The sequence below is a fragment of the Pipistrellus kuhlii genome, unplaced genomic scaffold, assembly GCF_014108245.1.
Source record: "Pipistrellus kuhlii isolate mPipKuh1 unplaced genomic scaffold, mPipKuh1.p scaffold_m20_p_7, whole genome shotgun sequence".
Lineage (NCBI taxonomy): Eukaryota > Metazoa > Chordata > Mammalia > Chiroptera > Vespertilionidae > Pipistrellus > Pipistrellus kuhlii.
The window spans coordinates 35,344,474-35,356,174 of NW_023425573.1; the positions used below are offsets into that span (position 1 = coordinate 35,344,474).

Below are 11,701 nucleotides of genomic sequence, written 5' to 3' on the forward strand. Positions count from 1 at the left end.
GAATTAGAGTTTCAAATCAAAACCTGAAAAGGAGTATTATTATCATTGTTTTTGGAAAAAGAAAAATAATTTTAACAAGGCTCTTTCAATGATGGTAGATTAATGGGAACTAAATTGAAAGATAGAGTTGAATTGCCATAACATTTTGAGAATTGCAGCAAGATAAAATAATTTATGCTCTTTTAAAACAGCTTTGTGGTATGTAAGTACTTATTTTAAATGCTGAGTTTGTGATTAGGTCTGTCTTTAAAACTGTTTAATGGTTGCCTTAAAATATTTTGATGCCTACCATAACCCTTATGTAATTTCCCAAATGCTGCCAAGTAAATGCTTTGAAATGTCATTCCATCATAATTTGAAATTTACTCATAAGGATTTTAAGATTTATCATTTGAGTTTAATTCCATGTTACTTTTTTATGTTACAAAATTAGAAATTTACTCTATGTTGCAAAATGAACACATTTGAAGGAAGGAAGGAAGGAAGGAAGGAAAACATACCTGAGTATGTCTTTGGAGATTTTTCTGATGAAATATTAATATTGGCAAATAACCAGTCCACTCAATTTGGATCCTCCTTTCATTTGAAGTAGGCCATAGAATCTTTATAAAAGAAATATATGTAGGGTATCATTTTTCCTCATGGGTAAAATGTCTCTGAATGTAACAACATATAAACACATTTCCAAATAAGTACATTTACCCATCTTTCTGATATTCACATTTGAAAAGATAAGCATCCTAAAATGCATATGTGCAAACAATGATGTATTTGTTTGGCTTCTAAATTACACAGTTGCTAAATAGCACAATCTTCCCTTGCAGAGTGAACGGGAACCCTCCCCAGACGTCCCATTAGGAGCCGTTGGCACAGTGTGAGGGGGCGCATCTGCCAGCGCGGCCCTGCAGATGGTCCCCCTCATTAGCTTGCACAACGCCAAGCAGCCATCACGGAGGAGGCCTGGGATCTCGCTTGGACAAGATGTGAAGCTAGCCTCCTGTTCGATGCCATTACGGTTTCTCCAAAACCATCTCCTTCGGGTGCCCTAGTCTACATGTCACACTTGCAGCTTGGAGATGGCGATGCTGCGTCCATTTTGCCAGTGGTCAGTATATAATTTTCAGATCTGACCAAGTTCCACAGCAACCTTATTAGTCTGAGTGCAGGGGCTGGACAGCCTTGACAGTCCCAGAAGTGCATCGGCATAGCCTCTGGAAGTCCAGACAATGGTCACCTTCGTGCACAATGCTTACTTCCTGCACTAAATGCACGGACAATCTCGTGTCTCCTCTTCCCCTTGACCCACTGACTTATTAACAGTTTAATTTTTTGTTTTGTTTGCCCTTTGTTTATGAATCAGCCTTAAAAATCAGAGTACCAAGCTCCGGCAACCAGAAATGTTAGTTAAATGTAGCAGTAGAAACAGCAGGGGGAGCTCATATGGTTTTATGCTCTGCAGTTTCTCCAGCTGGATGATGATGATAATAATAATAATAATAATAATAATAATAATAATTGTTTTACATTTTTATAACAAATATGTTTACAATCTATGTACATTTATAACATAGATATTTAGAATACAGATGATCACCATTGCTGGACTACTACAATTTTAAGTCAAAGAGGGTCAATTTTTATTCTTTAATTATATGAAATGATTAGGATACCATTATGAATAATTGATAGGCAAGAACTTGGCAGTAAGAGTTTTCTTCTCTGTCTTTATTTTATTAAAAAATTTTAAAAAAATTAATTTCAGAGAGGAAAGGAGAGGGAGAGAAATTGAAGCATCAATGATGAGAGAGATTCATTGCTCAGATGCCTCCTGGACATCCCACACTGGGAATCGAGTATGCAACCCGGGCTTGGTCTATGCCACATGTGTCAAACACAAGGCCCGCGGGCCAAATCCGTCCCGCCAGGCCTTGCAATGTGGCCCGCACCGCGCTGTCATCACTGCACTCCACTGCGTTTCCATCACAATGACAGTTTATGACTGTTCAGTAAACCATTCGGCCCGCGATTTAGGCTGGATTTTAGATTTTGGCCCCTTCTCTGATTGAGTTCGACACCCCTAGTCTATGCTCAACCACTGAGCCATGCTGGCTGGGCTTCTTCTCTGTCTTTAAATCCAGGAGAAAACCTGTTCTGAATTTTGGTATTTTACAAAGGTTGGAATCAGCTAACATCCCTATATAATCTTTGTGGCTGTTTGCTGGACTTACAACTTTAAAAAAAAAAATCTGAAATAAAGCATAGAAATGAAAACATACCATCTGGCATTTGTCTGAGATTGTGATAGTGAGGGGAGGTCCCACCACAATCACTTGGTGTTCTAGTATGACCGAGACAATTTTCCATTTTGAAGTTAATAAAATGCAGAAGCCTAGTGGCCTTTAACATTGTTTTCTTATGCTTGATGAGGTCCTTGGGTCAGTAGGTTTTCACTTCCGTAAAATAATTCAGAATATTTGAATGACCTTTTGATCTCTAAGCCATTGTAATGTCTCTGGGCATACATTTCATATATTGTAGCCCATTCTGGATTATTCTGCTCTATTAGAGGCAGGGTGCACAAATTTGTGCACAGATGAGATTCCTCGGCCTGGCTGGCCGATTGGGGCCATCTAGCCCAGTCCCTATTGGGCCGGCCTGCCTGGGGGGTGCGGGGGGACCAGGGGAGGTTGGCTGGCCATGGGAGGTTGGCTGTGGGAGTGCACTGACTACCAGAGGGGTAGCTCCTGCATTGAGCATCTGCCCCCTGGTGGTCAGTGCATGTCATAGTGACCAGCCAGTTGTCCGGTTGTCTAGTCATAACTTAGGCTTTTATATATAGAGATTGGAGGGGAAGGAATTCACATACTGGCATTGATGACTTTGCCCATGATATCAGAAAAGTCACTTCACAATGGGAAGTTTCATAATTATGTTAAGAAAGGGTTTTGTAAATGTAAATAATTCCTATTGAGTAATTTTTGAATTTCAAAAGAAATAGCTTAAAGCTAAGCATCAATTTTACATTGCCAAAGACACAGTACAATACATGCAATTTTTTAAAAATTCACAAAAAGTTTAAGACAAACAATATAAGACTTAAAATTCTAAGATGGCTTTGGCCAGTGTTTCTCAGTGGTTAGAGCATTGGCGCTGCACACTGAAGGGTCAAAGGTTCAATTCCTGGTCAAGGGAAGGTACCTGGGTTGCAGATTGGATCCCCCACAACCAATCAATTTGTCTCTCTCACATCTCACATTGATGTCTCTCTCTCTCTTCTTCCCCACCCTCTTTCCCTTCCACTCTCTCTAAAAGTCAGTGCAAAAAATATCCTTGGGTGAGAATTAACAAAAACAACAGTAAAAATTCTATGATGCATCAACAATTCTGTGCATCTACAGTTATGGTTCCCTCCATGTTGAAAATTTATTTTTTAATAAAAGCAATCTGTGATCAGAAAACGTTCAGTGGGAGTAGCATTTGAGGAGAGCCTTTAATTTGGAAGGAGCTTTATGGGGGTAGTGGTGGGCCTGGAGTATGTCATTGTGGAGAGAAGGAAAGATTTCTTTGGGCAGAAAGATCGCCAAGGGTAGGATTGGAAAGGGGTCCAGTTACACCAGGACATAGGAAGTTTGGGAACCTATGGAGTATGAGGGTTATCTGTGAAGTTTTGATGTGGGCTGAGTAGTTAGGGCTTTATTCAGGGAGCAGAGGGAGTCAGGGAGGGCTTTAGAGGGAAATATATTAGGAATAATATTCCAGGGAAATTGATTTGGTGGCAGAGTACAGGACCCTTGAAGATGTAATCAAATTGATTTAGCATTAGCGTTAGAAAGCAAACTAAGGAAGTTATAATTTAAAGTCACTGTTCACATACTTTTATAATATGATTTAAAGTGTTTTTATATCATCTTCCTTGATTAATACTGTTAATGCTAAGATCCAGGAGAAAAAGTTGAGTAGAGCTGTGTTGGGTATTTTCATCCCCATGAATATTAATAATAATATCTTACATTCAGGGAGCATATTTTATTATTCCAAATGCTAAGGTATTATTTTGCTTTGTTCTTCCTCAACCTGGAGATATTAACAGATGCTTATAAAAATAATAGGCATTACATGTCTCTCCCTCTGCCCCCATGATCTCTTTTTTATTTCATATGTAAATGTTGATTTATAGATTAGATTGAAGCTTATAGCTGATTCAGTTTTTTGTGTGAAGAGTTGAGAATATCATTCTATGGCCACTTGTTTTAAATAAGCTTTGAGTTTTATTTTGTAAGGGTTATACACTATGGTATCATAGTTGATTCAATTATATGCTCATAGGAAACACTTTTTGAAGGGAAATAAATTAGAGTGTCCTTCAGTTATATGTAAATGTTGTTCAGTAAAGTCTTTTTTCTAAAAAAAAAAATACAATTTATAAACATATTCTATTAATAATGATATTAATACTGTCCTGTACTTGATCCAGAAAGAAAAAGGTACAAAATATTAAAAAGAGTCCTAATTACAGATAGAGAAGGAATTTAAAAAATTTTAATAAAATATAATATTTTTAAAAATATGGCATATATCAATAAATTTAAGAGCTATATACTGTACTTTTGAAAGTATCTGAATATATTGGGGTGGTGGTGGGAACCACTTGACAAGAAGAAGTTGGGACTTAGAGTAGTTAGCTGCCCAGTGTTCAAAATCTTTTAATGCAGGACAGGTGCTTATTTGTTGCATTGAGAGGATCACCATTCAGGCAACACTTCATTTCTGACTTATGTGGCTGTGATTGTCTTCTTTGACTTCCATGTCAATGCTTGCTTTCAGCTAACTTTATATAAATATATAGGGCTCTTTGGATCCTGTGTTTGTCATTATCACAATTTTTGCTTGGCTCAGATAGGTCAGGTTGATTATCATTAAAGTGTTATTTATTTCTATTTTATTAAGCCCCTTTTATGTTCATGTTACAGGTTAATTTATACTTTTATTTCATGCACTACTTGGCTTTACTGATTAATATGCCCCATGGCATTCAATAAAGTCAGGCAGTGGAGGAAATAAGAGTGGTATTAATTTCTAACATTGCTATAAATTTGCCTTAATAAAACTAGCTCAATAACATTACAAAAGTAATACAATGGATGCTTCCAAATTGTTAACAAAGATGCAACTTAAACAATTTTCCTTCCTGAATTTAACATAACCTTACTGCCTTTTCTTTCAAGTGTTGAAATGAAACCTGCCATATATTTTCTCCCTCTTTATAAGGTAATATAATAGTTGGCATGATAATACAGTACACAGCTCTCCATTTGACTTATTCCAATGCCTTACTCAATTGTTTAGGTTCAAACTGCAAATTAACACAGGACCACAGTTCCCTGGTGGTAGGGTAAGATTTTTCATAACGATTAAAATGTGTTCAACATCAGTTGCTTGTCCTCCTTTTGTATATTAATGCTCCGTCTTAATAACAACCATTACTGTGAAACCTGATAGTAGGGAGAGGCTAGTGAAAATCTACATGCTGGAATTATTTTTTATCAGCCAACCCACCACTCCCATCCCAACTGCTCAGTTAAGTAAAGCTAGAATTAGGGTTTATAGGAACTTATAAAGACAAGGACATACTACTACCCACTGATTTTTTGAATCACAAAATTTTGATGATAAAGATTGTACTTCAGTGAAGGGATTAAGATGTACAGATTGGGAGCTGCAAAATAGTCAGGGGGATGTAAAGCACAAGGTGGGGCATATAGTCAATAATATTGTAATAACTGTATGGTGCCAGGTGATTATTGGAAATATTGGTGGCAGAAAGGAACAATTAAAGTATATGTTTGCCAATCATATACCTATGGATGAGGACGGGGGCTGGGGTGTAAGGGCAGAGGGTCGGGTGGGAACCGGGTGGAGGGGAGCTATTGGGGGGGCGGGGAGGAGAAACAATTGTAATAATCTGAACAATAAAGATTTACAATATTTAAAAAAAAGTATATGTTTGCCTAACTACTATGCTGTATGTCTGAAACCAATGCAAAATAATACGAAAAGTAAACTTTCAACATTCTATTGAAAAATAAAGCTAAAAGAAAGAATGCACTTCATTATTAAGTAACCAAATTCATATGTCAGAAGAGAACACTATTCTCTCCTCTTCATTTATTACATGGTAACCAGTCTGGCCAAGAAATGGTTACAAGTCAGAAATTTGCCCTCTTCTCCATTCTGAATGAATAAATACACTTTATTTACCCCCAAATTCCCCTTTCTTAGCTTTTCAATACTTTAAACTCTAGCATTTATGCATTAGAAAGAGATCTAATGAAAAAAAAAAGCAACAAACAACATTAAAAATCCTCCTTTGCATAAAAGTGTCAGTAAATTTGTTCATTCAACAGATATATATATTGATCAGCTTCTGTGCCAGCCAGGCCCTGATCTCATCCTGGGGATGGGATTGTGAGACAGTGACGGCCTCTGTCCCCTTGGAACATATAGACTCATTCTTTTGTTTACTTTAACAGAATGGTGAAATTTCACACATTAATAAGGAAGATATTTTGGGGCAGAAAAAAATCATTTTGCTTTGTATTGTTTTTGAATAGATGAGGAACTTCTGGATTTCTTAAATCCTCTTCAAATCACAAAGTAACATGTATTTTTGCCCATAAACCAGTTTAAGAAACAGTGGAAATCCTGGGGGGTGGAAGTGACTAGGGAGAGATCAATGGGGGAAAAAGAAAACATATGTAATACTTTAAACAATAAAAAACAAATTAATAAAAAACAAACAAACAAACACCCCCCCCCCCGCCCCCCAAATGTCTCAGTTTTCACTAAATCAACTTAGTGGATTGAATTCTGCACTCAACCCTCTGCAACTCAAACCAATCCAGTCTATTAAAAAGGTAGATTTGATGTCACCATGTTTTCTCTTGTTTGGATTTTGGTTAAAAAATCCTTTATAATAAAAGCCTAACATGCAAATTGTCCCCTTGATGGGGAGTTCTACCAGGAGTTTGACCGCTCGCTATAATGTGCGCTGACCACCAGGGGGTGGTGTGAAACATGGTGGGTGTTAGTGACTTGGCATTCGCAGTGGCAGCAGTGAAGGTGGTCTCTCTCCTATGGGCCCTGAGGAGAGCGGGACTATGGTTGGATGGTGGAGTAGGTGAGTGGGTGGTGCCAGGCCAAGGTGGGTGTAAGCGGGAGCCTGATTGCCCCACCAATCGCCCCATCCATGGTGACCAGAGACTGGCAGGTCCTAATTTCTGGATCGGGCCAGGCCCCACGCTGGGATAGGGAACTGGAAGTGGGTGGTGGTGACCAACCTCCTGTGGTGCCCACTCAGAGGGGCTGTGACCTCTTGCTGGCTACCTGAGGGCAGGGATGATGGGGACAGAGGTGTGGGAGAACGTGGAATGTCCACTGAGAGAGAGTCATTGATTGGCTGCCTCTTGCATGCCTCACACCAGAATAAAGCCCATGACCCGGATATGTGCTCTGATTGGGAATTGTACTGTGACCTCTTGCTTCATAGGTCAAAGCTCAATCACAGAGCCACACTAGATGGGTTCAAAACAGTTATTACAAAGTTATTTTCAAGGGAGTAATCTACCTTCTGGATCATGAGGATGCTGAATCAAAAGTAAAGCAACAGTTTCAGAGAAATGGGCATGTCTCATTTTAGAAAGTTAGTTTTAGCAAGTATAGAACCATTTGTTTCCAGAGATCAACTTATATCCTGAGCCTGGAAAATAAGGGGCTTTCATTGGGTTCACAGTCTTCACATAACCATTTCCTCAACCATATGCTCATTTGATGAACTGACTCAGTCCACCCAGAGAGACTCTAGACCAGCATCCAATGGCTCCAGGAAATCTGTTAGTTAACTACTTTGGAAACAACAGTTAGGAATATTTTACCCAAACTTATAAATTCTGATGTGTTTTGATGTGTTTAGGTGAAACCAAAACTAAAGTTTTACATTATAATCAAATGGGGGCATTTTATTTAGGTAAGAATGGAAAAGTCAGACCTGTTGATAAAATGAGTTAGGCAGTGAACTGAAACAGAATATAAGGTTATAAGTTTTTTTAGAGAATAGGAAATGGAAATATGCTGTTTGTAACACCTCAGGAATTTGGATCCATGTATAATTATATTGCTTGGGACCCATCATCATACTATTTAACCCCAAGTAATTGCCAATAAAATATAAATTAAACAATGCCAAAAATGATTCCTTTTTAAATTCCTCTTCTGTAAATAAATCTAAAAACTTTGGGAGTCTATAAAAATGTATTTTAACAAGTCATTCTTTGCAGAGCTTCTTGATATATGATGCTTAACAGAATGGATGAATGGCAAAAGTATAATAGCTTTGCAAATGTGGGTGTAAGACTATATGAATAAAGTAAAGAGAACTTATTTGATTAGGGAACTAGAAAATATTGTTGCAATTTAAATTTCAGATAGTTTCAACTTAAATCTTTAGTTAAATCACATGATCATAACTCAGCAAAATAAAGGCAAATGCAAGATGAAGGGTGCTAAGATTTCCCGCTCCTATATTTATTTTTTAAACAACTAAGGTAAAGAATTACTACTTTTGTGGATAAGGACTTTTTTTTTTTTTTTTTTTTAAGGGAAACATTGTATTCTATAGCATGACTTGTACTGCTTTTGTGCCATTATTAATACATTTCCTGTTTAAGGAAATGACTTTTTTTTTTTTTTTTTAAACAGGATAGTTTAAACTTCAAAATAAGTACTATTGACTTTTAAAATGTCTTATCTTACCAATGTCATTCTGGGCATGAAGAACAAAGTGTGGAAAAAGCTTGTCATAGTAATCTTATTATGATGAGATTCTCCTTTTTGAAGAAAGTGGCTCATTAGTTAAATATAATGTGGAAAATATAATAATTATGACAAGACTAAGAAATGCTAGTAGACAGGGCTTAAAGGACCAGGATATGACACATAATTTTTTTCCCTTTAGAAAAGGGAGTGAATGAGAGAGCTGCAGCGGAAGAGATGACAATGGTAGTCTGTAAAACTGGGATAGAATAGATTATATGCCTCATTCATCAATTCACTTAACTCAGTGTTTGTTGCTCATTGTGTTGGGTAGTGGTATACAAAGGTGTAGAGAGCCATCTGGGAAGGCACGTGGACATTCTTTTAATTCTTATTAGCTGAACCCAAGGGCACTAGCAGAACCCTGTTATCAGTACTGATTTCTTATCTTTATCCATGTGCTTGGAATGAGGAACAAATAAGACCTTGACTTTTCCAGATCTTTTTTTTTTTTTTTTTTTTTTTTCAATACAAAAGTTTATTTAACAAAAGTTCAATGTGAAAATGGACAGGACTCTATTTTTATATTTTAGTAAAACATGCTGTGGAGAGGGGACATGTGGAAGCAACTGATTTCTCTGGTAACTACAGCCATTCTTCATACTCGTTCCAAGGCTTCTAACATGATGATACTATTTCCTCGGATTACCACCATTCCAATATTGTTCTGTTGCCCATCAGTTGCCATCTCCACACATTCATCTATCACAAGATTCATAAAGTGAGCAAATCCCCGTAATATTCCTTGGACTTGTCTGCCACCATTTAATTTCAATGATAACTTCTTGTCCATAAATTTTTTTAACTCGGGAGGGTGAGCTTTGCTCATGATATCCAAGCGAGCTCACAGACACTTCCAAACAGAATTCATGGTCTCTCTCTCCCAGATCTTGATATGCTAATCTTGTAGTACCAAAAAATGAGGAGCTTACCCAGATCTTGATGAATAGGATCTAGGTACACCCGAAACTCCTTTTGACCTTAAACTCCCCTTTGGAAACCAATACAAAGGTGAACAAGAAGTAGTACCTGTCTTTAAAGGAATTTATTGTCTTATGAGGACATTAGAGGCCAAGTGCACAAATTTGTGCATGACTGGGGTCTGGCCAGTCCACTCCAATTGGTGTCGATTGGGCCAGTCCGGCCTTGGGGAGGGGCTGCAGGCAGTTGGCTGGCTGGCCTTGCCCCCTCCTCAAACTCCCAGTTGAACTCTCAGTTAAAGGGACAATTTGCATATTAGCCTTTTATTATATAGGATAGATCATCACACAAGTAATGCAGTAGTTCAAGAATAATCAGGGATTGTATCGATTACAAAGGCAGGGGTGGGTAGTAGGTGGGAAAGAGATTTCTCTTGAGTTTTGAAGATGTACAAGTGAAGTAGGCCAAGTGGTGAGGGATGGGTGGGAGGGTGGAGTCTTCCAGGCAGAGAGTACAGGTGGTATAAAGGCAAGAAAGTCTATATAAGTTTGGGTAGGTTAGCATGGCAATAAATGAGCCTGAGGACAGACAGGCAGATCAGCTGCTCCACGGCTAAGGATCACAGAGGTTCATATGAAGGCTCTGGAAAAGAGGCATGATGAGATTTACATGTTAGGACAAGCCCTCTGGCTAAAGTGTGGGAGTGACCACATTGGACAGAGCCAGTTAGGAGGTTATGGAGGACAAAAGGGACCTGACAAGGGCCTACCCATGGGTACAGGTAGGAGTTTGGCAAGAAAGGAACAACTTAGAGTATTGAAGAAACCAAAGGGAAAAAAGTTTCAAGGAGGAAGGACAGCCAACAATGTCAAATGATGTAGAAAAAGATGTTCATTGGGTGTAGTAACAAGAAGGTCCCTGGTGGCCTTTGCTGGAGCAATCTCAGGTAAGTGGTTCGTGAAGAAGCCAGTGGGGAAGTGACAAGGGATGAGTGGGAAATAAATACAGTGAGGGTAGTCTCTGAGCTTTCACTTCTACTACTGCCTGTGGTGATTTTCTTCTCCAATTCCAATCTCTGGGAAAGAAAAAAAAGACATTTATGGGGCAATTAATGAAAACTAGTACATTTCATAAGTCTCATAATAATCAGAACGCAGGGCCTATTCTGATCTTCATTTTACAGGTGGAGAGTGGAGGGTTTGAAAGGTTTACACACCAGTCCATGGCCCACAGTTGGCAAGTAGCAGGCTTCTGGTTCAAGTCCAGGCCTGTCTGATTCCAGAGCTCACAATCCAACCATTACCCTCTTCTGAAATGTGATCTTCATGCTTGCTCTATTCTCCTCTCCTCCCAATCTGCCTGCAATCATAGAGCTAATAAACTTATTCTCACTAAAATGTAAGTGATGGATAAAGCTTAATGTGTTCTTTCTGATGCATTTTTGAATGACTGTTGGATGTGTTCATCTTACATTTTTATTGTGAAATAAAACATACAGTAAAGTGAACAGGAGATGAGCGTAACAGTTGGACGAAACTCTGCCGAATCTCCAGAAACTGCTGTGTCTCCTGTCCTGTTCCAGTCTCTTCCTCTCAGAGGCACCACTAGCCCAACTTTTCGGGGCCTCACGTCTGTGCATTTCTCTGTAGTTTTTCCACCCGAAGAATGCATCCCTAAGCAACAGAGCTTACTTTCCCTGCTTTGGCATTGTATGTAAGCGGAGTCCTGTGTATTCTGTGTCTTGCATCTTTTGCTCCAAATTGTATTTTGTCGTGTGTGTGTGTGTGTGTGTGTGTGTGTGTGTATTAGTGCATTCATTTTAAATGCTGAATAATATTTCATTGTATGAATTTACCATGTTATTTATCCATGTTGTGCTTTATTCCAGTTTTGAACAATTGTGATAAATGTC

The 11,701-nt window shown here is 38.4% G+C and overlaps 1 protein-coding gene across 1 annotated transcript; it reads right to left on the reverse strand.

Moving 5' to 3' along the window:
• Nucleotides 1–9,314: 9,314 nt before the first annotated feature.
• On the reverse strand, nucleotides 9,315–9,735 carry LOC118709539 (small nuclear ribonucleoprotein G-like). Its single transcript, XM_036421706.2, has one exon. It carries the CDS (start codon nucleotides 9,695–9,697, stop codon nucleotides 9,467–9,469), a length of 231 nt encoding a protein of 76 aa, XP_036277599.1. The 5' UTR covers nucleotides 9,698–9,735; the 3' UTR covers nucleotides 9,315–9,466.
• Between the last annotated feature and the right edge of the window lie 1,966 nt (nucleotides 9,736–11,701).

Bases quoted from the DNA above. Each gene is read 5' to 3' on its own strand.
- LOC118709539 (XM_036421706.2), bottom strand. From the start codon at position 9,697: ATGAGCAAAGCTCACCCTCCCGAGTTAAAAAAATTTATGGACAAGAAG.